Source organism: Peromyscus leucopus, chromosome 18, assembly GCF_004664715.2.
Source record: "Peromyscus leucopus breed LL Stock chromosome 18, UCI_PerLeu_2.1, whole genome shotgun sequence".
Taxonomy (NCBI): domain Eukaryota; kingdom Metazoa; phylum Chordata; class Mammalia; order Rodentia; family Cricetidae; genus Peromyscus; species Peromyscus leucopus.
Window position 1 is genome coordinate 3,432,663 of NC_051078.1, and position 25,053 is coordinate 3,457,715.

The window sequence follows — 25,053 nt, forward strand, 5'->3', positions numbered from 1 at the left end:
CCCCCAGCTAGGGAACAGTGGGCCAGGTTTCCAAACTAAATCTCATTCTTGAACCAGAACCACCCCACCTTCTCAGCCCTTAACTCCCCAGGCCTGTCGGTTTCGGTTTCTCCCAACACCATGCTCCAACTCTTTGCCAGGTTTGGCATCTCTCATGCACCTGACTCGTTCACAGACCCCCCACTGTTGCTCTTACTAGGGCTATCCCAAAGCTGAAACTACCTCTGTGCCTGTGGGTACTGTCCTAACCCCAGCCCAGAAAGGACCTCTGCCTGGCCCTTCCCCATCTCCAGTCCCCCAACATCCACCAAGACCGTACCCTCACCTGCCTCTTCAATAACAGACCAGCAGCTCACCCCCTAGACAAAAATCACTTCCTCTTTAATTGCTGTTAAGATTCACATCACCTGCTTTGGAGGTGAGGGGGGCAACCCCCTGCCCCCTCCTCACCCCACTCCCCGATTACCTGGTCTTTTGCAAAATATTTTAGCCAGGAAAAAAACAAAAACAAAAACAAAAACAAACAAAAAAACAAACTAAAAACTGGAAACCACTGACACAGACGGCCCAAAGCCTGGGTTGACTAAGGGAGGCAGGGTTAGGCTAGGTCAGTCCATTCCACCTCCCCCTTCTGGGGATGGGGCTAGGACCCTGACACCCTCCCAGCCACTGCACACCCTCTCAGCCCTGGCTGGGAGGGAGCAAAGGATAGAGAAACGGATCTGGAGCTGCTCCAGTGAGAGAGGGGCTGGACAGAAAGGATTATGGGGGAGGGGTCCCACTGGAGGGGGCCCCCTACCCCAGATCACCACGGGCGCTGCACAGTCACAGGTACGCAGTCACGGTCACAGACACAACCCGAGAGCACCCCCACCCCACCCCACCCCTGCCCACCCCTGGCTTCCCCTACCCTGAAATGCCCTCCCCTCGCCCCTACCCACCCCATCCCCATGTTGGGGAACAAAGCAATAAATTACAAGACCCCTCTCTGGCCCCTCCTGTTCCCATCCTCCCCCATCCCAGGATCGTAAGGGGAAGGACCCAGGCTCTCGGCTCCCCCTGGCTCTTCAGCTTCCATTCATAGACAGGCAGAAGGGGATAGCTGAGTTCCACTTCTCATGGACCCTTTCACGGAAAGGGTTGGGGACCCCTCCACCTCCATGGGCAGCAGGGGTCCTGCCCCTCGCTGCCCTTCCCCCTCACTGGGCAGTGAGGTCAGCATGGAAGGGGTGGGGTCCCCATATTGGTCCCAAGTCCCAGGGCTAGTCCTCCAACTACTAACCCCTCCCTCTGGCGTGGCGTCGCCCCAGGAGCCAGCCTGGGTTTGGGCTCCGGCCACCAGATTGTAGAACGCAGGCAGGGCTGGATCTTTGACCCGCCCCTAGCGGGCCCGAGCCGGCAAGTCCGAGCGCCCTGGAGCGCGTACAGCTGCAAGGGCAGCGGGCAGACAGACCCAGGGCAATCCAAGTGTGGAAACAGTGGAGTAGGGGCGTGTTGAGCTAGGGTCTCCGTGCCTCGCTGGGGAGAGGGAGGTGAGTCTGTGTCTCCTGGGAGGCGTGCGGGGCTGTGCCCTCGTGGGGGGTAGGAAGTGCTCCCGTGGGACGGGGTGTGGACTGGAGAGGTGAGTGGGTGCCATCTGTCCAGCGGTCCACCCGGTGTGGTCGTGCCCGGCCCGCGCGCGGGGGGTGGGTAGGAGGGGGAGGTGGTGTCTCTCCCGCGGCTGGGCAACTATACCAGCGCGATCGTGGTGTCCACGCGGCCCAAGCTGGCAGCGCTGCTCCGGCGCCTCGGGCTGGGCGTGGCGGTGATGCTGGGGGTGGTGGCCGCGCTCGGTGTGGTGGCTGTGCTGCCGCCCTCTCCCGGGCAGCCGTGCTGGAGGAGGATGTCTGCACACAACTGGCTGCCGGCCTGGCGAGCGTAGAACAGGGCCGTGTGGCCCTGCGCGTCACGGGCCGCTACGTCCGCGCCGTACTGCAGGAGGGACAGGCCGTTGTGGGACCCAGCGCCATCCAGGGGACCTCCGCCCGCGCTCCGACCACTCTATGCCCCCAAGCCCACCCTCTGGCCTCCCGTCCCCTACCTCTCCGCTTACGTACCCACAACAGGAGCTGCGTGATGACAACGTGGCCGAGCTCGGCCGCCAAGTGCAGCGGCGAGCGGAGCTGCGGGTCCTCCACGCTGGTGTCGAGCGGCCCGTGTCGCGCGTGGGCCAGAAGCAGCAGAACGGTGGCCACGTCCTGGGCCTGCACAGCGGCCCACAGCTGGTGGCCCAGTGGCTCCTCCGTGGTACCCAGAGGCGCCAGGAACAGCAGCTGCTCGTACTTGGCGCGAATCCACGACTCACGCTCCTCCCTGCAGGACCAGGGACCAGGGGCACCAAGAGAAAGAGTTGTAGGGGACTTCTAATCAGGACCTCCCAGGAACCGTACACACACACACACACACACACACACTGATCCTCCATCCTTACCGCGAAGAGTCCCGCGTGGGCTTGGCCCGGCCCCGAGTGTCGCTCTCCCACACGCGGTTGGCCGTGTCGTTGCCAATAGCCGTCAGCACCAGGGTCAGCTCCCGCGGCCAGTCGTCCAAGTCTAGCGAACGCACGCGGGACAGGTGCGTGCCCAGGTTCCGGTGGATGCCAGAACACTCGATGCAGATGAGTGCCCCCAGGTTCAAGCTGGCCCACGTGGGATCTGGGGGGTGGGGGCAGGATGAAACGGTAAGCGGTGAGCTGAGGTTGGCGCTCCACTTTTCTCCATCCCGCTGACTCCCAGATCCCGCAGCAGCAGCAGCGCCCGCCCCGCCCCGCGCCCCGCACTCACTGGGCGCGCCACAGTCCACGCAGGCAGAGTTCCCCTTGGCGTTTCGGATGGCCTGGATGGCCACGGCTTCGCTTTGGCTGTCCGTGCGCAGCTGCAGAGAGAAGTAGTGAGGTTTCAGAGCCGCACCTCGGGGTGGGGGTGGGGGGGACCCTCGGCCACTCCTGCTAGCCTCCGTCAGCAGCCTCCAAACCTTTACCTTGACCTTGCTGCTCTCACAGCACTGCAGACTGGCCAGGATCTGACTCTCGATGGCCTGGACCCAGGCGTCCCGCTCCTCGAAGCTGGCCGCCTCGAAGTGCCACGTCTGGCCGGTGCTGGACACGATCAGGAACTCGAAGTTCTCCTCTGGGTGGGTGGGCGGGTGGGAGAGGTCGTGAGGGACAGAGTTCAAGCCGGGAGGCCTTCCCCAAACCCTTCCTCCCTGATGTCCTTGGAGCCCCTAGGAGTGGGATAGTGGGGTGGGGGGTGGGGGGAAGCAGAAGGTGGGAAACAGCAGGAAGCCCGAGCACATGCAGGGAGAAGCAGGGGGGCACCCCCACCCCTCTGCACCCCAGCTTAGCACCCCTCCCGGCTCCCGCGTGTTACCTGCTTTATAAATATTTCTTAAACTACCAAAGGATTTTAGTTTCCACATTTTGCGCTTGGCTGGTTTCCCGAAGCGAAGGAGATAGAGACAGAGTGGAGAGTACAACAGAGAGAGAGAGAGAGAGAGAGAGAGAGAGAGAGAGAGAGAGAGAGAGAGACCAAGGAAAGAGAAAGAGGCAGACGGAGAGGTAGAGACAGTGACAGAGTGCCAGAGACAAAGCAGGACAGACAGATGGGGAGAGAAAGCAGAACTAAAGTCAGTGGCCCCGGAGCAGAGTGGAGCGGAAGCCAAGAGCCATGAGAGTCGGCAGATCTGGAACCCGGGTCTGAGCACCAGGCAAAGAATGGGGCGGCGGGGGTGGGGACGATGGGGGGGGGACGGGGACGGGCAGGTATTGTGACCAGAAAGAAACCTGGTCGTCTCTGTGGGGGAAGGGGTGTCAGAATCTGTGTGAACAGTAGGAAAGGGCCGAGAGGTTGGGATGAGGGCCCTGGGGCTCAGAAGTCAGTAGAACTGGGAGTAGAGATTGCTGGGGCGGGGGCGGGGGGGGGGTAGATCTAGGGATCAGGGGTCAAGGGCTCTTGGAGGAACCTGCCAATCATAGGTTATCAAGAGCAGGGGCTGGGGCGTCGATGGGGACACCGAGTTCAGGGTCTGCGGTGCTAGATATGGGTGCAGAAGATGGGGTCAGAAGTGCAGATAAGGGCAGGAACCAGGAGAAAAGAACAGGGGCTGGGGGCGAGGGAGGGACAGGAGCTGGGTGGTGGCCATCTGTTCCCCCACTCAGTTATGCGCAGTGGGGGTGACCGTCAAGCACTCAGTTCAGGCGCGTACCCTGCTCTGCAAGAGCCTGTCAGGGGTTCGTATTCAGGGGGTGAGGGTCTGGAGCGGGAGTGGGACCTCCACCACGACCTCACCTTCGGCCTGCACCGTTGAGCCTTCCGTCTTGGATGGTGTGGTCAGCTTTTTCCTCCTCTGCTTCTTCACCATGGGGGAAGGTGGGGGCTCCCGACTCAGGGGACTCAGGTCTCCAGATGGGGTACAGTCTTAGGGAGGGGGACACAGTGCCTCAGTGGCCCTTCCATAGACTCCCTTATGGCTTGCATCCTGCCCTGAACTAACTGGCATTTTAGGGTATCCCTCCTCAGCTGTCCCTGTCCAAAAGGCACCCCAGGATCATTCCTGGGAGGTGGGCAGAGGAGGGCTTTAGAATCAGATCTCTACTCAGCTCTGGTCTCTGCAACTTACTGGCCTGGAGACCTTGAGCAAGTCGATTTATTTTCTGAGCCTCAGTTTTTTTTTTCCATCCCTAAAATGGGGATAATAATCTTGACCCAATAAGTTGTTCTAAGACACATTCATTACAGTGCTACTTTCTGTTCATGTCTATGTCTGTGTAATATATAAATGATATAATTTACAGATATAATTTCCAAACATTTCAAACACTGACAGCTGACTATGTATATGTTGGTCAAAGTCCCCAGTTTGTTCAATTAAACCTTGGAGAAACTTCCGATAGGGTGGAAACTGAGGCATGGAGAAGTCAAGTCACTTGCCCATGTGGCTTCAAGGCACACTAGACTCCTAGCTCAGGCAGACAGATTGGCTCTGGCGTCTAGCTGTCTTCACTGCCACGGCAGACACAGCACAGAGGCTCGGTGCCAGTCACCAGCAGACATCCCTGTGTTCCCTCAGACACGTGTTCCTGCTCCAAGCCTCCACTTTCTTACACTTCCCACCCAGATCCCATTTGGGGCTGGAAGCCAGTAGATGGAGGGGTAGGTAGTAGGCCCCACTAACCGGTGCTGAGGGCCCGGGCCAGGTTCCGGTCTGGCTTCAGCAGGTGCTTAGATGTCTGGTCTGTCGGAAGCTGCAGGGAGCTGGGGCTGGGGCTGGGGCTGGGCATAGGAGTAGTTGCTTCTGCAGGAAGGAGAGGGAGAGGGATCAGTGAAGCCTCTCCAGTCCTCTCTCTATCAGCCCCCACCCCCACACCGCCAGGGTAGCACCAACTCCTTCCTCTCTCCCCCAGCCCTTTCCTCTGTCCTGGTCTCCTTCCCCGCCCACTTGGCATGGGCCCCACTTACCAGGGCCTTCACCCATCTGGACGGTGCTCATGTCCTTGACCAACCCATTGATGCTGGCTGAGGGGCCAAAAGCAGAGATGGCCCTGGGGGGCCGCTTGCCTGGGACTTTGACCGTCGTTCGTAACAAGTCCATCTCTTTGCCGTGTGTACTGTGGATGTAATCCTGTAGAGGTACGGGGTTGAGAGACTGGGTGTGGGGGGTGGGGTGGGGGGCCTCCGGTCTTTGAGAGCGCTGAGAAGTAGGCAGTAATAACAGGCTACAGAGGGGCCCTGAGAGCTGACTGGACTGGGAAGACCCTGTAGGGGGCAGACCTGCCAGAGTTGGCCAGGAAGCATTCCCTGAATGGCAGGCCGGGGACAGGCCCCTCCATGGTACTCTCCCACAAGACTGCAAGTTCCTGGGGCAATGGATACCTTCCTGTCCCCAGGACAGATAAACTTCACGGGCCTAAGAGAACAGGGCTAACGCTCCCCAGAAATGATGCTGGGACTTGTCGGAGACATGGAAGAAAAACCAGAAGGATTTCCAAGGTTCTCCAGGGTGGACCATCTCCACTACTCACATTAATGCTGGGGTGGTAGAGTAGAAAGCCATTGCTGGAGAGAGTCACGTATTTTTTCTTCCATTCTTTGTTCAGGGAGTTGCCGCTTCTCTTTAGCAAGAAGCTCTGGAAGATCAGAAAGGAAGATGTGTGGGAGGAAAAGCCAGCTAAGAACAGCCGCTTCAGACCTCTCTCCAGCTCCCGAGCGAACCCCTTACCTGTTTGATGGGGATGGCACGCCCACTCCCCGTTGTCTCCGCCCGACTGTCCAAGCTCCGCTTCTCAGAATCACTGCCACGACGGTTCTGGAACGATTATGGGCATTAGCCAGAGGACGAGTAGGATGCAATGATGGGAAATAGTGAAAAGAGAGAGGAAGAGCCCACAGAGAAGTCCAGGGACTCAGGACGACAGGCAGGCCACAGGAGAGGAGAAAAAAAGGGGGGCCGGCATGTCCCATACCGCAAAAAGGCTGGTCCTTCGCTTGGCTGCTCGGTGCAGGGACCCTGGAGTGCTTAACCCAGCCACAGCGGCCGCCTCAGCTCGGAGCTCCCGGTGCCCGACATTGGGTGAGGATGGAAGGGAGGAAGAGTAGTCGCTAGTGTGGCCGCCGTTACTAGCCTGGAGGCACAGAGGAGTCAACAGAGCTCAACATGGACACCCAACCAAGCTAAGCTGACGTCCAGGATGTGGCATCCCCTACGTCATTATTATTCGTTCATTGCCACCAGCAACACAAGTCTCCCCTCACACTGCCCAGCTGCTTTAAGTTTTACGAAGTATGACTCCCTGAGTACTGGTGGCCATACAGCGGTGCAGATAACCCGAGGAGAGAGAGAGGGTGACTTGCTTAGACATTGCAAATGACATCTCATGCCTGGCCAACTTCCACTTCAATGTTATTTTCTTTCCCTCCCTCCCTCCCTCCCTCCCTCCCTCCCTCCCTCCCTCCCTTCCTTCCTTCCTTCCTTTTTCTTTCTTGTGTAGCCTTGGTTTTCCTGGAACTCACTCTGTAGACCAGGCTGTCCTCAAACTCAGAGATCCTCCTGCCTCTGCCTCCAGAGTGCTGGGATTAAAGGCGTGGACCACCACTGCCCGGCCTCACTGCTGCTTTCTATTCCCACTCACTTCCCCACTTCCTCTGAACCGGACATCGGTCTCGGACACCCCAAACTCACCTGCCCAGCGACGGGAGTAGAAGCAGCTGAATGGCTTGGTGAGCTGGGCAGGGACTTGCAGGCTGCCAGGAGCTGCTGCTGTTTGCGCAGAGTCACCACCTTCTGGGCCACTGGAGGGAAGGGGAATTGGGGGGAGTCAGGAGCAGGACAGATGATACCCAAGACCAAGCCCCAGGAGATAATAAAGCCCCAACTTCCTCGTCACCAGAGCCTCCATGCCACCTATGGCCTAGCCAGATCCAGCAGCCCAGAAACCCTCTGAATTAACCAAACCCTCCATAGGCTCCCGGACCCCTCCTCCCTCCCAGAGGCCAGTTTCCTGTCCCTGGGAAACACAGAACTGCATGCTGGGCCTCTCCCATGTCACAGGACCTCTGGCCTTCTGCCTGCTGGGGACGGCCACACTCACCCTCCTGGAAGACCCGGTCCACATTGAGCCCGTAAGTGGCGCAGGTCTCGTAGTAGCTGCAGCGTTTCATCTCCGCGCACAGCGCCCTGGCTCGAGCGTCACCCACCACTCGAGGAGACGAAGCACTGATCCTGTCTGGGGGGACAGCAAAGGGGCAGGACTGGCGAGGTGCCCTTCCTCCACTGTTCGTGATTCCCGTTACCATGTGTTCGGAGCCCAGGCTAGACCTCCTGGAGTCATCGAGTATGGGAGAAGATCTGTCCTCAAGTAGACTGTTAAGTGTATAGGCCCCTTTGTGAGTACTGGGCCCAGTTAAGTCTCTGTGTGTGTGTGTGTGTGTGTGTGTGTCTGTCTGTCTGTCTCTGTCTCTCTCTCTCTCTGTCTTTGTGTTTGTGTGTGTCTTGTGTCTGTCTTTGTGTATGTCTGTGTGTTTCTGTCTGTCTGCCTCTCTGTGTGTGTCTGTCTGTGTGTCTTTGTGTGTGTGTCTCTCTGTGTGTCTGTCTTTGTGTGTGTGTCTGTCTGTATCTCTGTGTGTGTGTGTCTGTCTGTCTTTGTGTATGTCTGTCTATCTGTATGTTTCTGTCTGTCTGCCTCTGTGTGTGTGTCTGTCTGTGTGTCTTTGTGTGTGTGTCTCTCTGTGTGTCTGTCTTTGTGTGTGTGTGTGTCTCTGTGTCTTTGTGTGTGTGTTTGTGTGTGTGTGTCTGTCTGTATCTGTGTGTGTGTGTGTGTCTGTCTGTCTTTGTGTATGTCTGTCTATCTGTATGTTTCTGTCTGTCTGCCTCTGTGTGTGTGTCTGTCTGTGTGTCTGTGTGTGTGTCTCTCTGTGTGTCTGTCTTTGTGTGTGTGTGTGTCTCTGTGTCTTTGTGTGTGTGTTTGTGTGTGTGTGTCTGTCTGTATCTGTGTGTGTGTGTCTGTCTGTCTGTCTTTGTGTATGTCTGTCTATCTGTATGTTTCTGTCTGTCTGCCTCTCTGTGTGTGTCTGTCTGTGTTTTCAGGCAATGCTCCCGAAGTTGAGGGGAGGTTCCTGACAAGGGCTGTGACTCCCAGGTGACAAACACCCTGAAAACTCACTGAACCTGCGAGCTGTGTGAGAGGAGAGCCGGGCCATGAAGCAGGGAACAGTTGAATGCCTATAATGTAACAGGTGGGCTGCTCATCCTACAGTCAGAGAAACCAGGAGGGGAGACAGGTGGAGGCTGCACCTGGAGCAGCATGTGCAGCCACAGAGAGCGCCCTGCCAGCTGGACAGAGACGGCAGTGACTACGCTCCTCCTGTCGTGGTACAGTCTGAGCTCCTACCAGAAGAACTGAAAGTTGTCTGCTCTCTCCTTATTCCTTTCTCCAGTATCTCCTTGTTTCCTGCTTGTAGAGAAATTCCTTTCCAACAGCGTCAGCCTGACGCCCAGCTGAAGGGAAAGGCTCTCTATCCACACTAGGACCTGACATTTTCTGTGTATGCCACGGTAGTGTCGTCAGAAATGGCAGAGTGAACACAGGGTAGTCAACATCTCCAGAGATGGTCATTACAGCTGTCCTTTCCTCCCAGGCTGTCCTCTTTTCTCTGCCGAGACCTTGGGAAGTTTGTTTGGCTCATTACTTCCTTATTTGGACATCAGGCTCCCTCTAGAGGGTTGCTGGAATCGAAACAGCCAGTTCGACACCTTGCCCAATTATCAACCATAGTGGGCAATACTTACAGGCACCCTTCACCCTCCCCTAAAAGCAAGGCTTCCATATCCCCTCCTTACCTTGGGTCCCAACCAGAGCCAGGGCCAGACCTCCTCGTCCTTCCCCCCGGAGGGAGCTCAGCTGCCCGTGGAGACGGCTCACAGCCTGGAAGCTGCTTTCATCCTCCAGGCTGAAGACGAGGATCACAGCATCCGCCCAGCCTGAGAACTTGCAGGGGATGGGAGGGCAAACAGAGGGTCATACAGGCCCCACCACTCTGGGTACCATTCAGAGGGGGTCCTGGCAAGCCAGAGAAGGCTTCCATGTCCAATGCTGACCCTGGCCAGCCTAGTACTGCCTCCGTCCCTCACCTTGGCATCGGGTGCTCCTGCTTCCTCTCGGATCAGCACCAGGTGAGTCTGCCCGTCCACCAACATCTCTTTCTTGTACTGCTCGCCTGTCCAGAAGAGTTAAAAAGCTTAATAGGTCAGAGGTGCCAGGTCACCAAACCTTTCCACATTCCCTTAACTTTAGCTCCCATGCCCCCGAATCCCATCCTGGTGCCTGCTCAGGCATTGATCTTACTGGTGGGTCCCTGGCCCCCACTCTTAGCTTCCTGTGGCTCCCGAGAACTCACTCTCAGTCTTCTCCAGCACCTGGTATGAACCTGTGAGGAATCTGTGAATGAGGGATGACTTCCCACTCCTGACATCACCCAGCACACCCTAAAGGAGAGATGTGAGAAAGGAGAGATGTGAGCGGAGATAGAAGAGTTAAGAAAGGGCAAGATGCTGGGTCTGCTCATGCCAGGGAACCCACAGGGACTGGAGTGTCAAGCTACCCAAAAGGGCCCTCCAGGGGAGGAGCAGGGCATGGTATGGTAAGAAATGATCCCAAAGCTGAAACAGACCACAAAGTAAGTAATGTTCATTTGTGTGTGTGTTGTTTAGTAAACACATTAAACCTGTGTGTGTAGTAGAGCATAGGCCAAGGCATTAGTTGAAAGTTTTACCCTGTTCTAAGCAACAGAACACCAAGAGTTTTAAAAAAAAAAAAAAAAAAATGCTGGGTTGTTGAGATGGCTCAGTGGTTAAGAGTCCTAGCTTGCTCTTCCAGAGGTCCTGAGTTCAATTCCCAGCAACCGCATGGTGGCTCACAACCATCTATAGTGGGGATCTGATGCCCTCTTCTGGAATAAAGGAGTACATGCAGATAGAACGTTCATTCACATAAATGTAAATAAAATCTTAAGATGCTAGAAATGGGAAGCCTGGACAAATGGAAAGAGACTGGACGAAGGCTCAAGTCCTGAGGATGTACTGAGCAACGTCGTCCCGCCCCCCCCCCAATCCTGCCATGACGCTAAGATGCTAAACTCGGATTGGCTCTCAAAGCGAGAAGAGAGAGGTGAAGGGAGCGAATGGGCGTGCCGGCGGGAGGTAAAGCTTGCTTGCAAGCCAAGGGCCTGGGTTACCTACCAGGCGCAGTTCGGGAATCGAGCGGCTCAAAGTCCATTCCTGGCTATTGACCACAGCCTCTGCAAAGGGAAAAGTGAAGTAAGAAGGGAGGATGTGGCCCAGGAGGACTCCCAGCCCTCAGCCACTCTCTTCTGAGGGGTTCGCCTAACCTGCAAGACCCTGCCTGCACTGGAGAGTGGTCCCCAGTCCTCCCATCCCAGCCGCTCTTTCCACAGCTGTTGCCACCGCTCAGTGGTTGCTTAGCAACAGAGCCAGCAAGACGAAAATACTTCAGTTGGCATCTCCCTTAAAACACATCCTCAACCACGGGTCCTTGCCCCAGACCAGATCAGGACGACTTAACTAGTAATGATTGTCCTCCCACCACAGAGAAAGAGGGTCCCCCTGACATTCTCAGGGCAGATCCAAAGGGGAAGGCCTGAGTCCTGGCATGGAGTGGGTCTTCCTCAATCTCCATTTCACAGGAGCGAAGATGAGGGCTTCCCTGCCCTTTTTCAAGGTCAGTGGCACAGGTAGTTCTAACTCCTGTCCACCGCCCAGGGGGGACAGAACTTGGATTTTCCTCTGCCTAGCTCTCCATGGCCTCCGAAAGAACCGTGGGGTTATAAGGCTCCATCCCCAGGCAGAGAGAAACCACAGGCCTAGGGAGAAAAGGTTCTCCTTGCGCCTGCCGGGTCCAGCCCCCGCGCCTGACACCGGCCGGACGTTCCCGGGGCGCCGCAGCTGCGGCGGGAACTCGGGGATCCGGAGCCATCTGCTCCCACCCGCTCAGAAGCCAAACCCCCGGGGCCGCCCCCGCTTCCAGACCCGCCTCCCCTCCGGGGAATGTGAGCGGAACCCAGTCGCGGGTCGCTACCCACCCCCCACCCCCGCGCGCCTGTCTCTACCAGTTAGAAAATAATAAAAGCACCCCTCGGGAGGGAAAAAATAAAAAAAATAAATAAAGCTCCCTCCCTGTATGGCCTCCCAAGTCTCCACGGCTAAGAATTGTCTTTACAGCAGTTCCGCCCCCTGACTCACTCCGGGGTCAGCCCCGAGCGGGGTTCGACGCCGCTGTGGGGCGGGGGTGGGTAGTGCGGGAAGCCAGGCTTCCTATCTGCCCCCCTCTCAGCTCACATTTAAATCTGCGCGTTCCAGCCCCCGCTCACTCAAGAACGCCCAATCCACCACCTTCAGTGCATGGAAAAGCCACCAGCCGGCTCTCAACCCAGGAAACCTGTCTCTGGCGAGGAACCCGGCTGCAAGGTCACGGCCACACCACCTGTGCCCATGACTCCGGGGGAAACTGAGGCGTCCACATCCCCTGCGCCTCCAAGTGTCCCTCCACACAAGGCCAAGTCCCTATCGCCTGGCTTCTAGACTCCAACCAGGGCCGAGATTGGGGTCTGACTGAGGCTTCTCTGGGAGGATTTCCTACAGTTAAAGCATCAACCAAGGCCAGCATCCCCCAGGAAGTACCAAAACCACTCCTGTCACGTCTCACGGCCCCAGGACCTCTTCCTAGTCTTTGCCCCAGCCCCGGGCCGAGGAGCGAGCCCAGCTCCTCCATCCACCCCAGAGAAGAGCTTCCCTGGGTCTTGCCCAGCGTCCTCCCACCCCCCAAATCAACTGTCCAGGTGTCTCCGGCCCTGACCCTCCCTACTCACTAGGGGAGGCGCGTAGCTCTGCGCCCAGCAGCTCCCTGGACCCGCTGCTGGAAGACAAGCCTGGGGGTCCGGGAAGGGGACCGGGGCCAGGAGGCCCCCCTGTGCTCTTGGTGAAGATACCGCTGATGAACTTGAGCATCTTGCGGTCACGAGTGGACGCTCGGCCGCCCTCCCGGCCCCTTTTCAGCCCCGGAGCCGGTGGCTCCAGAGTGATAGGGGGTGCAGGCCCGAGGGGCTGCATGGAGGCGGCGGTGACCGAAGTGGCTGGCACTGGGGTGGCTGGCACGGTGAGCGGAGGAGGAGAGCCGGCAGTGGGTCCTGGGTGCAAGTCACTATTGTCCAAGGTCTTACTCTTGCCTTTCCGAGGGGACAGCTTCCCTCTCGCTCCGGCCCCAGCCCCGACCCCACCAGAGGTCGTGACTGCAGCGCCCCCTCCCCCGCCGGCCGCCGTGGCAGAAGCTCCGGTCGCGGCGGCGCTGCTCTTTGACCCCTTGACCCTGGGCTTGCCCTCGCTTTCGGGCCATGACAGGCGGCTGCCCGCGCCCTTGCCCCCGCCGGCTTTGGCTCCGCTAGTGGTCACGGTCTTGAAAGGCTTGGGAGCCGGTGGAGGAGGCGCCACCTTGAGCCTTCGGCTACCGGTGCCAGGATGCGGGGAGGACGAGCCCGGGACGCCGCCTCCCGTCCGGCCTTCGGGTTCCGGACCCCCCCAGCTCGGGCTGCTGAGTAGAGGGCGTCGGGAGGCAGAGGGGGCGCCCCCCGGCTTGGAGTCCGGGCTCAGCCCCCCGGAGAGCGGGGGTCCCGGAGGGGCGGCCCAGAGGGACAGTCGGCGGCCCGGAGCCGGGGAGACCGGGCGAGCCGGACTGGCCGGAGCCGGGGACAGCGCCGGGGGCTCCGCGCCCCCGGCGCCCGCGCTGCTGGTGCTGATCCACAGCGCATCCTGCCGGTGGAAGAGACGCTCGTGCCGCTTCTTGCCGGGCTCCTCCGCGCCTCGGGGGCTGCCAGGATCTCGGGGCTCGGAGCCTCGGCTGGCCCCGGGGGCGCCGGCCGCGGCTGCAGACGGGGAAGGCGGCGGCGGCGGCACCGACTCGAGCTTGACCAGGGTCAGCGAGATGAGGTAGGTCGTTGTCCGGCGCTGAAGCGCGCCCGCGCCCCGGCTCATGGGGCCCGGAGACCCCCGAGCTGGGGAGGGGAGGGGACTCCCCGGGACTGCCTCAGGGGGGCCCGGCCATGGGGCCGCCCTGCTCGCTGCCCCCAGCCCCCGGACCCCGCTGAGCCCCCAGCCCGGCTCCGCTGTCGCCGCCGCCTCCGCCGCCTCCTCTTGCGGCCCCCTCCCATCACATGGGGCGCCCCCTCCCCATGCTCCCCGCCCTGCGCCCCCACCCCCTTGGAGCCCCGGGACCTTGGTGCTGCTCCGGGGAGGCGCGCCGGACCGTGCACCCCGGCCTGGGTGGGGGCGCGGAGATGGGCGGAGGAGGGTGGCGAGGACAGTCGTGGGGGCAAATGGGGAAGAAGGGAAAGGGGGACAGAGGACTGGGGGGGGAGAAGCACGGGAGCGGGGAAGGCAGGGGCGGGAATGCGGACTCAGTGGGCAGAGGCCGCGGGTGCAGTGGGAAAGGGGGGTCTTGAGGGTAGGAGACTCGTGGGGCTGTCTGTGCGGGGGATTCGCAGGAGCACGGGGAGGATGCTAGGGATGGAGATATTGGAGGCGGTGGGGGAGGAAGGAGGGGACGGGAGGGGGTAGGAACCCACGGGTCTGGGGTCTGGGAGGGGAGGGGCGTGGATCCTGGCGAAGAGTCCGGGGGGCCTCGCCCGGGATCGGCTCGGTCCGGATGCGCGTTGTGTCCGGGCGCTCCCCTCACATTGAGGAGGAGGCGGCCCGCGGGCCCCCCCAACCCATCTCTCCCCCCCCCCTCCACCAGCACCGCTGTCTGCTAGGGCGGTACAAAATCCAGGACTGGATTTCCCTTCCAAAACCTGGACTGGATTTCCTGGGGCTTGGATTCACCTCCGCCAACTGCCCGGCCCCCTCCTTTCTCACACCACGGTTAGGGAACACGAAAGTGGAGTGTGACATTTAGGGACAGAGGTAAAAACACTGATCTATTGCTGGACAGATACAGGAAACAGGACTCCTTTGGTCTCTGTCAATTCTGGGGAACTGAAATGGGAATATGAGGAGCCCTGACATTCCTTCTTGGGACCCCTTTTCTTTCCTTTCTCGGGGTACCTGGGCGAGTTTCCGTTCTCATCACCCAGCTCCCTCTTCCACCCCAACTCCCACCCCATACTGAGTACTTTCGCAGCACTGCGACTGGAACTGATTGTCCCAAAGTGAACTTGGAAATTGTTCCCCAGGGATGGGGACAAACAAGGAACTTAGTAGGGTGGGGGTAGGGTGGGGGGGTGGGGGGTGGGGGTTTGCCTCTAGAGGAGAGAGACTGGAGAGAGCTCCTGAGCCCAAGCTGCAGCGTGAGTCAAAGGCCCCAGCTCAAGGTGGAAGAAATACATCTACCAATTGACACCCCCCTATTCCAAAATGCATCTAGTCTCCATAGCAACCGTAGCTCCAAGAGTGCCTCAGAAGCTGCGGCGGGGATAAGCGGAGAGGAGGGATCAGTGTGTAGGATGGGTGGGGGACCAATCAGGGGACGCTGGGTTAGTGAAGGCGCTACTCTCACACCTGGCTACCCACCTGCGGGGGATCTGGACACAAGGAACCCCCTCAGTGGAGGCAGCGGGAGCCGGCCTCTTAGGTGTGTCCATTCAGTCTCCTGAGGTCTATGTAGCTGGGCTCTCAGAGCAGGTTAAAGGGGGAGGCCAGAGCGAATGGACAGTATTTGCACTGGGTCCCCACCCCTTGAGGGGCTTTGGAGTTCAAGGCTTTGTCCTCCAGAGGGGCAGGGACACACGAGCAGTTAAGTCCGTGCAGAAGGCAGACTGAGTCCCCATGGAGGGGGGTGGGGGGGCTGGAAGGAAGAAAGTCTCTCCCTGAAGCCTTGGAGACCCCTGCCCGGGGTTTGGAGAGCCTCGGCGGTCCTTTGATTCGGCTTTCCACCCTCCTGACGCAGCCGAGACTATAATAAGTGCGGGCCGTGGGCGGCTCTTGGAGGCAGGAGCCAGCAGAGTGTTCGGCCCGGTGGGGGTAAGGGTTGGGGGCTGAACCGGCATGCGGGGAGCCTTTGTTTTCCAGAGGCCCATACCCACTCTCTCCCAGATCCTCCTATCTTGGAGGTCAGTGGTTTCTTAGGGAGTGCCCTTCAGAACTAGGATGACACACCAGGACAGGAAACACTCTAGTCTATCGTGAAGGAGAAGATAAGGGGGAATTGTTAGCTTTTTAATATTCAGAGAGCCTGTCTCGGTTTTCCTTCGTGTTCAGTGGGAGCAGAATTCCGTCTCGCTCAGAGTACAACAGACTACTTGGAGTAGAGCTTTGCCAGGTGGAGTGGTGCACCTTTTTGAGGAAGCTGAGGCAGGAGGATTGCTGAAAGGTCAAGGCCAGCCTGAGCTACACAGTGAGTTCGAGGCCAGCCTGAGATAGACAGCAGGATCCAAACCCAGTCTCAAAACAACAACAACAATAATAACAAACCAGCATTGGGCTGAGACGTGAATGGTAGAGCATGCCCGCACGCACGGAGGAGGTTTGGAGGCCCTAGGTCCCGACATCTCCGGCAACACACACCACACACAAAAACATGGAGAAAAGGTCTACTCTGCCTCCAACCATTCTCTCTCTACCCTCCTTTTGAGACTTTATTTTATTATTAAAAAATGCCTGTTCATTATATAGTTGAGTCTGGGGCTGGTTGGGGACTTGCTATGTGATCCAGGCTGCCCCAGGACTCTCAGCCCTGCTCCATTCTCCTGAGTTGTGGGGCTAGAGTGCTAGGATTACTAGGGTGCCCCATCACACCAGCTCTCTCCCCCTTTCTGGAACTAAACGGGGCTTCTTTGCTTGGTCCCAACTCCACTGACTCAGACAGTGGTGGGACCTAGAGTTCCTCCCTACGAAGTCCCCGTTTTCATCACTTAGGATATCAGAGAAGACGCTGCTGTAGTTCTTCCCTCAAAGGGTTGGGTGCTGGAACTTTAAGAGTACTAAGCCCCGAAGGAGTAAGGAGAAGAGAGGGGCATGGGAAGGGATGGGGACCATTCTACTACCAACCTAAACCAACCGATCCTTCCTCCAAATGGGGTCAGGTGGTGCCCTTGATGGAAAATTTTTCTTTCTTTCTTTTTTTTTTTTTTGACATCTCCCTCCCTGGAGAAGTAGCTAAGAGCGGAAAGGACTGATAACTGGAATGATCAGGGGGCGATGGAAGACGGGCTTCTACCTGACACACTTCGCAAGCAAGAGAGCCTGCGTTTGGGAGTCTCTTGGGCGTCCGCAGATGGATGAACCCTAAGTCCCCCAGTTCCTCAGTGGTGGGCCCCGGGGATGAAGGGACAGGCTTGCCAGGGCCCCACCACAGGATCCAAGGCTACAGAGGGCCAGGAGGATGTGGCGGATGGTGTTGCCATGGCAGCACTTCCTCTCTGTGTTGTCATCGCTTGCTCTAATGGAGGAGGTAGAACGGAAGAAGGCGCTGAGGAGGTGAGGGGAAGACAAGCCCGGGGGCACAGGAGGGGAGGGGCCCGGGGCAAGTCCCGGGGACCTCGCTGCAGGGCAGCTATACAAAGCGAGCGTGGAGTTGTGAGGGTTAGTGTGCTCGGGAACCTGACATATCACGCCTCCTCGTGTGTGTGTGTGTGTGTGTGTGTGTGTGTGTGTGTGTGTGTGTGTGTGTTTCTCTCAGCTGGAGAACAAGAGGTCACTGATCTTTAGTGGGTCCTGGGAATGAACACATTATCAAGTCCCAGGACCTCTGCCCCTGGCTGCTTCCTGCTCTTGGACTCCCCAGACAGGGAATACGACGTCTAAAGGGCCTGCTAAGATCTGTCTTTCCAGCGCTTTGCCACTCTCTGCTGCCAAGAAGGTCAGCTCCACAGTGACTGGAATTCTGCTCAGAGGTGATTTTGGAAAGAGAAATAAAAAATAATAATACCTCCCTCCAGGTCTTTTCCCATCCTCCCCAATGTCCTTTTCCCGGGTCTCGGTTCCATCTTAAGAACTAGGAAGTGGCTGCTTGAGCAGCAAGCAGTTATGTCTACAGTTAAGCCTTTCTGTGTCCCCTGCTGGTCCCCCAAACAGCCAGGCTAGGGACCATGCAGCTCTTACCTCGTATGTTGTCCAGCGAGGCCTGGATCCCATCTCGGAGATCAGGGTCACCCACTCTCTCCGCCAGCTTCCTGAGTCGGCTTAGAGCCTGCTTGGCCACCTCATGTCGCCTGATTTCTGCTCTTACTGTGGCGAGAGCCAGCTGCCTCTGGGCGTGCATGTTGCACAGACCTGCCTTCCCGGACTAACAACCACCTCTGGCCCCGAAGCCCATGACCCCGCAGCCCCCCCAAACTCCAGAAGGCCTCTTCTGCTGTGCCCCAGAACTCGTCAACCCTGCCCGCCCTTCCGTCTGTCGGCCTCACTTCCTGGCTGGTGAGTTTCAAACCCACAACCCACACGGTACTACCTCTTACACCTCCTGCCCCCTCTAGTGTTGGTCTTTCAGCTCTGACAGCCAGCCCCGGGTATGATTGCTGTCGGGTGCAGGGAGCGACCTTAATAAGGGTTCTCACAGCCTCTGTGGGAGGTAGCTAATTAAGATGGGTGTTGGTTCTGGGAGAATGTGGCCAGCAGAGATCACAGGTAGGATCCCATACTCTGGGTGATTTGTAAATTTGTCTCAGAATCACACACAGAAATCCACCTGCCCTCGGCCTGTCCTCCCAGAGGCCTGCATGCTAGTGTGCGGTTATTCACTACTTTGGACTGCTGCGATCGCTCAGCCATTAAAGCTAAGGCTCGCACTTCTAAACATCAAGAGTTCAAGTCCCACTTTTTGCCCCTCTCTCTTCCCTTCGTCGGTTATTCACTGTAACCGGCTCCTGTTTATAGGACCCAAGTAGTTATGGGAAGAGTGGGTTCTAGGGGAGGAAAACAACCTATAGCCAGATAAAACTATGTGCTCCAAGTTCAGTTCCTATCCTCGTAATTAGCATGTGTATAACACTAATCATCGACGACGACAAGCTTTCATATATATTAATGACAAGCCCAAAGGGTAGGAGAATTTACCACGATTACCCAGAAGTGCAAACTGTTGCTCAGAAAGGCCCATAACAGGTGAACAAAGAGCTAATTGTACTTTTTATTATGTACACAACATGTATGTCTGCAGGCCAGAAGAGGGCGCCAGATCTCATGACAGGTGGTTGTGAGCCACCCTGTGGGTGCTGGGAATTGAACTCAGGACCTCTGGAAGAGCAGTCGGTGCTCTCAACCTCTGAGCCGTCTCTCCAGCCCCTAATTGTACTTTTAATTTAATACACACACAGTGGAGGTACCTGCCAGCTAGTCCCTCAGTACCATGGTTCTGCTCTTGATTCATGACCTGATAGAGAAGAGAAATGAGGATTTCAAGGGGAAAATGGAGATTAAGTTGGAGGGGGTGGGTCGTACGTAAGTGGTAGTTGGCTCAATTATTATTTTTTTGTCACGTGTATGTGTGTATGGTGCGCAGAGGCGTGTGTGCTCCCGAGTGCTCTGGCTTCGTTTCTTTCGCTGTGATACAATTCCCTGGCAAGAACAACTTGGTCAACACAAGGATTATCTCAGTTTACAGTTCTGCGTTATAGCCCGTTGCTGTGGGAACGTCATATGCTCACCCGTTTGCTGGTGTTGAACCCTCCACTGACACTCTTATACGGTCCATGACTTCCTGCCTAGGGAATGGGGCCACCACAGTGGACTGGTTCTTTTCACATCAATTAATTTAATTAAGACACCCCTACAGAGACATGCCCACAAGCCAACCCCATGTAGACAAAAATCTTTCATTGAGAGCCTCTCCCGCGATGATTCTAAACCCTGACAAGACAGTTAAAACTACCCACCCTTCACAGCACGTGTGTATGGGTGTGTGTGGACACTGTGCCTTTGTGGGGGTTACTCCAAAGTTGACAGTGTGTCTTCCTTCATTCCTCTCCACATCTACTCATCGAGGCAGGGTCTCTCAGCAAGCCCAGAACTTTCTGACAGGCTAAACTAGCTAGCCAGCTTGCCATGCAGACCTCCCGTCTCCATCTCCAGAGTGCCAGGGTTACAGGCAGCAGCATACCTGCCTGGCCTTTATGTAAACTCTGGGGTCCAAATTCTGGTCCTCACACTTGCTGAGCAAGTACTTCATCCCGAGCCTATCTCTGCAGCTTTGGCCTAATTGTTTTGTTTCAAATCAGATTGAACCTATCTGGAGATAGCAAATTATCTTTTGTATAGCTTCTTTAAAAAAAAACTATTTTAGAAGTATTTGTTTTTATTTTATTGTTTTTAAAGACAGAGGTTTTTCTGTGCAGCCCTGGCTGTCCTGAAACTCACTCTGTAGACCAGGCTAGCTTTGAACTCACAGAGATCCATCTGCCTCTGCCTCCCGAGTGCTGGAACTAAAGGTGTGTGTGCCATTAGGGACCAGCCAGTATTTATTTTCTTTCTTTCTTTTTAAAATTTATTGATTATGTATACAGTGTCTGTCTGCATATATGCCTGCAGGCCAGAAGAGGGCGCCAGATCTCATTACAGGTGGTTGTGAGCCACCATGTGGTTGCTGGGAATTGAACTCAGGACCGATGGAGGAGCAGCCAGTGCTCTTAACCTCTGAGCCATCTCTCCAGGCCCCAGTATTTATTTTCTTTAAAAATTTATTTATTTTCTGTGTATGAGTGTTTTGCCTGCACATATGTATGTGTGCCACATGCATGCCTGGTGCCTCCACAGGTAAGAAGAAGGTATTGGGTCCCCTGGAACTGAAGCTATGGATGGTTGTGAGCCACCATGTGGGTGCTGGGGACTGAACTCAAGGGCCAGCTCTCTAGACTCTCATGCATATTTTCTTGAGGATGGTTTATGAAGGGTAACTTTGTGAACATTTTTATATTTGGAGATAAAGGGGTTGAATTTGGATTATTACTGGACTCCATAAAAAATGCACTAAACAGTAATAACTGAGTCTTGTTAGGTACTGGGTATTGACTCAAGCATTCATTTATTTATTTATTTATTTATTTATTTTGAGCTGAGGATCGAACCCAGGGCCTTGTGCTTGCTAGGCAAGCACTCTACCACTGAGCTAAATCCCCAACCCCTCAAGCATTTTATATAGTCTAGCTCATTCAGTGCTCACAACAATACAGAAGTTGTTAGCGAAGTATTGGTAGAGGTAAACGCGTTGCCATCTATGCCCATTTTATGGATGAAGCAGTAGGTACAGAGGGTTTAGCTACCTGGTCCATACAGATAGTAAGTCACAAAGTTAAAACCCATGCAGTTTGAATCAAGCTGCAAAACTAGACTGTGGGCAGTTACAGGATGTGAGCACACACAGACTCAAATCACCGGTGTGGACTTGATGGGGGTGGGGTGTGTGGGGTGGAGGAGGCCACTTCTTTGTCCAGGAGGAAAGGAAGGATTGTGCCATTTCTTACTCCGGTTCAAAGGGCACTGCATCCAAACACTTATGCAATACCGTTATTGACTAGCCATCCATTTTCCCCCATTTGGAGTGAAAGTATGAAGAGTCAGGGCTGGAGAGATGGCTCAGTGGTTAAGAGCACTGACCGCTCTTCCAGAGGACGGAGCGGGGTTCAATTCCCAGCACCCACACGACAGCTCACAACTAACTGTCTGCAACTCCAGGTCCAGAGGATCCGACTCCCTCGCACAGACACACATGCAGGCAAAACACCAATGTGCATAAAGTAAAAATAAATAAAATTTAAAAAGGCAGTATGGATACTCTTATTCTATTCATATTCCAGTGCCGCCCCCACACCTCGTGTCCTTTTGTGCCAGCCCAGGATCAGGTACGTGTGTGTTCTAGAGATGTGGAGTACACCCGTGTCCACCCGCGCCTGCGGCTTTGTCTCAGACAGGAATGCACTGGCCTCCAGTCACTGTTTGCACTCGACTTTCTGGCATGTTCACACTGCAGAGGAAGGACAGTGTGAACAGAACATGCGTACTGGTAGACACATTTCACAGTGCCGGCTGTTGCTATGCCTGACTTGGATCCTCCCCAGCGGGGCCACACAGCTCAGTATTTGGCTCCTCTTGGTTTTCCAGAGTATGACGCACGAACAACCAAAAGGATGGCATCCTCGTGAGATCATCGTGAGACTCGGAGAGAACGGCGGGGAAGGGTCATCCTTGGAGGGGCGGAGCCCCCTCCCCCGGTCTCTACAAGCCCTTTCTTGTCTGTTCACCTGAGTCCCGAGTCTCTCCTCGGATTCCTGATGTCGCAACTCGGAGCACAGGAATCCAGGCTTTTGAAGTTTAGGCTCTGATCCCTAAAAAACCGTCTAGAAACCCAGTCTTCAGGTTTTTTTTAAGTTTTGTCCAATGAAGAAACTGAGGGAAGGACTGGGAGGCGGGCTGGTGACGTAATGCAGATTGATTGGCACTGAAATACTAGCTGTCCTGGATTAGCCACGAGTTTCGCCAATCCAGAGACAGGGGTGGGACGGTGCAGGCGCAGAGACCGGGTTTGACTGGCTTGGATTTAAAGCGATAGAAGCTGTTGGGAGTCCTACGAGACGGTCCCCAAGACCCTCCCCTCCAGTCCTTGGGACCATTTGGGTCCCCAGAACTGGGGAGATGGTTTGCGGCGGATTTGCCTGTTCCAAGAATGCGCTGTGCGCTCTCAACGTGGTTTATATGGTGAGGTTTTGGAGGTGGGGAAAGCTCCGGGGGCGGAAAGAATGGGGAGAATTTCTAGGGGACTTCCGGTGGGAGAGGGGGTTTACTGGGGGTTCCGGGAAGCTTCCCAGAACCTTCTTCCGTGGAAGAGGAGAGACTTCCGGTGATATGGGGGATTGTTTGGGGGTGGGGAGGGTGGGTCGAAGACCGCAGGCCTGTCGTTCAGTCTTCACTTAGGCTCTGGTTTCTTCGCACAGTAGAGATGCTGGACAAGCCTGGGGAGTGTCTGTCTTGAGACGCTACTGCCATGGCCCCCCAGGCCAGCTATTCCCAGTTACTTGGGAAGAGCGCACAGGGATGACTAGTTCTGAATGCACACCTCCGTGGGCCGCCCTGTTTAGTCCACGTCCCGGGGAATAGCCGTGCTGCATGCTCGAGTTCGTTGGCGATGACAAGGTCTATGTAGCTAGCCCAGGCTAGCCTGGAGCTTCGCTCTGCTGCAGTTGTAGGGATTGCAGGCGTGAACCACCACATCCGGCTGGCTGAAGTGTATTCTATTTTGTGTTTTCTTGCAGCTTGTGGGCTTACTGCTCATTGGCGTGGCCGCCTGGGGCAAGGGCCTGGGTCTGGTGTCCAGCATTCACATCATCGGAGGAGTCATCGCCGTGGGGGTCTTCCTCCTCCTCATCGCAGTGGCTGGGCTGGTGGGGGCCGTTAACCACCACCAAGTGCTGCTCTTCTTTGTATCCTGACCTGGAGGGGTTGGGGTCCCGGGGGCAGGCTTTTCCCAAAAGGGCAGGGGACCTCAGACATGCCTTTGTTCTTCTTCTGTAACTCACAGAAGTTGTTTTTGTTCGCAACTTGGTAAAAAACTAGTTTTATGAACAGAGAAGGGCCTTGGACTCTGCCACAATACAGTTACAAATTACACTGGGTGAGATCTTAAGGAAAAAAAAAAATGGGGTCGTGCTACATAATCCTGGCTAGCCTGGAACTCACAGCAGGCTGGCCCTCACACCCAGACCTGCCTGCCTGTCTCCCTGGGTGAGATATCTCAAATGGAAACCAGGTCTTTTTGCCATAACTTCTCAGTACATGATCATCCTTGGTCTGGTCTTCGTCTTCCAGTTTGGAATCTCCTGCTCCTGTCTGGCTATTAACCGAAACAAACAGGTACGGCGATGATGCCCTTTTCAGGTACCTTTAAAGCTCTATTAATCTGACCCTTTCGTACCTTCATCCTTAGGTCCACTACTTCAGAGATGTTTCCTCTGACGTGTATAGTTAATTCTCCAAGATGTAGTCAGAATCTGAGACACCTGACATTGTCTGTGATCATGACATTGCCATCCTGTTCCTGGGGGATGCTGACTGCCCTTGCTAGAATAGGGACGTGGAAGCATGTGAACTGAGAGCAAGATGTAGGGAGACTGAGGTTCCTCTGCCTGTGTGCTCTAGATAGATGTCATCAATGCGTCCTGGTGGGTCATGAGCAACAGCACCCAGCATGAACTGGAGAGAAGTTTTGACTGCTGTGGCTTGTTCAACCTTACAGCGCCATACCTACAGGACAACACTTCCTGCGATGCGGTAAGCTGAAGGGCGGAGAACCCAGCTGGGAGGAAATGGGTTAAGGGCCATGCCCAAAGACGTGGCCTTAGCGAGCTGTCGGTCTTGAACCGGGCTGTGCTAAGGAAACAGGGGCTGCAAGGGTTTAGCCACTTGGGACTCCAGCCTTGGAACTGTTCACTTAGTAATGTCTAGGGACATCCGTTGTAGCTGCTTGGATGGGGCAGACTAGCAGCTTTGCACTGTTTATTCCATTTATCCTCAGATGTGCAAGACCAGGAGTTCGGTGTGCCAGTTGTGTGGTGAGAAGTTCCTTAAGCATTCGGACAAAGCCCTGAAAATCCTAGGTGGTGTTGGCCTTTTCTTTAGCTTCACGGAGGTAATTATTCCCATTTCTTGTATGTGGACACCCATAATAAACCCGAAGACTCAAAAATAACGTGTTCTCTCTCTTTCCTGTAGATCCTTGGTGTTTGGCTGGCAATGAGATTCCGGAATCAAAAAGACCCCCGCGCAAACCCCAGTGCCTTTCTATGAGACTTTTGATCTTCCAGATAGGATCTATGAGTCCTAGGCTGGTTTCTAACTTGCTATGTAGCCGAGGATGACCTTGAGTTCTGGATCCCCCTGCCACAGCGTCCAAGCGGTGTGATTACAGGTGTGTGTCACCACACTCAAGTCTCTGGATCCTTCTGACTCGGCTTTGCTCTCCCACCTTTTTATAATTCCCTAAATTCTTGAAAACCTAGGGTGCCTCCCACCCCACATCAGGTTTTTGTTTTGTTTTAAAGAAAAAGAGCCCCTGTGCCTCATTCCCCAAAACTGATCAAGTAAGTGATGGTTAGATTTTTGTCTTTACATATTTTGATGGAACAAGATATAGAAAGAAGAACCTTATACCTCTCCCTAGGAGAATAGAATATACATACTCCTAGACGCATGGACAGGGGCTGGAAGCCTTTCAGAACTCTTTTCCTTCCTTTTGACTGACACCTTAGCCTGGCTCCAAGGACAAACTGAACTACAGCCCCAGCCTCACCCAGAAGTCTAGTCAAGGCAGGATCTGGAGGGAAGCAGCAAACTTAAAACTGAAGCCATTTTAACTGAGTACTCAGAAAGGAATTGAAAGGGCCTTTCCCATCCTGTCAGCCAAAGAGCTGAGCTGCCTGTCTAGGTCCTGTGTGAGAGTCTACAGAGGTTGCAGGAAACCTTTCAAGCAGGCTTTCAGTCTCCCAAAGGCAAAGCCAACCAGGAAAACATTAAAGAAAAAAGAAGGCCATA

General features: G+C 55.8%; 2 protein-coding genes across 5 annotated transcripts; one reads left to right on the forward strand and one right to left on the reverse strand.

Annotated features, from left to right (window-relative positions):
* Window positions 1–360: 360 nt before the first annotated feature.
* Window positions 361–17,926, reverse strand: Agap2 (ArfGAP with GTPase domain, ankyrin repeat and PH domain 2). 4 transcript variants are annotated; one of them, XM_028886281.2, is made up of 19 exons: window positions 12,417–14,315; window positions 10,771–10,829; window positions 9,930–10,017; window positions 9,664–9,749; window positions 9,373–9,520; window positions 7,625–7,759; window positions 7,216–7,325; window positions 6,500–6,658; window positions 6,256–6,342; window positions 6,059–6,163; window positions 5,496–5,658; window positions 5,212–5,331; window positions 4,326–4,454; window positions 3,408–3,467; window positions 3,019–3,167; window positions 2,823–2,913; window positions 2,471–2,693; window positions 2,097–2,352; window positions 361–1,971 (listed from the first exon to the last, which is right to left on the reverse strand). In XM_028886281.2, the coding sequence occupies exons 1-19, from the start codon at window positions 13,573–13,575 to the stop codon at window positions 1,729–1,731; spliced, it is 3,570 nt and encodes a 1,189-aa protein (XP_028742114.1). In that variant the 5' UTR covers window positions 13,576–14,315; the 3' UTR covers window positions 361–1,728. The 4 variants fall into 4 exon arrangements, with proteins under 4 accessions (XP_028742114.1, XP_037052606.1, XP_028742113.1 ...); XM_037196710.1 differs by lacking the exon at window positions 12,417–14,315 and adding an exon at window positions 17,638–17,926 and having other exon boundaries at window positions 939–1,971; XM_037196711.1 differs by lacking the exons at window positions 3,408–3,467; window positions 12,417–14,315 and adding an exon at window positions 17,638–17,925.
* A 4,093-nt stretch (window positions 17,927–22,019) lies between these two features.
* Tspan31 (tetraspanin 31) lies at window positions 22,020–25,051 on the forward strand. Its single transcript, XM_028886284.2, has 6 exons — window positions 22,020–22,224; window positions 22,779–22,946; window positions 23,296–23,376; window positions 23,662–23,793; window positions 24,038–24,151; window positions 24,235–25,051. The coding sequence occupies exons 1-6, from the start codon at window positions 22,162–22,164 to the stop codon at window positions 24,307–24,309; spliced, it is 633 nt and encodes a 210-aa protein (XP_028742117.1). The 5' UTR covers window positions 22,020–22,161; the 3' UTR covers window positions 24,310–25,051.
* Window positions 25,052–25,053: the final 2 nt, after the last annotated feature.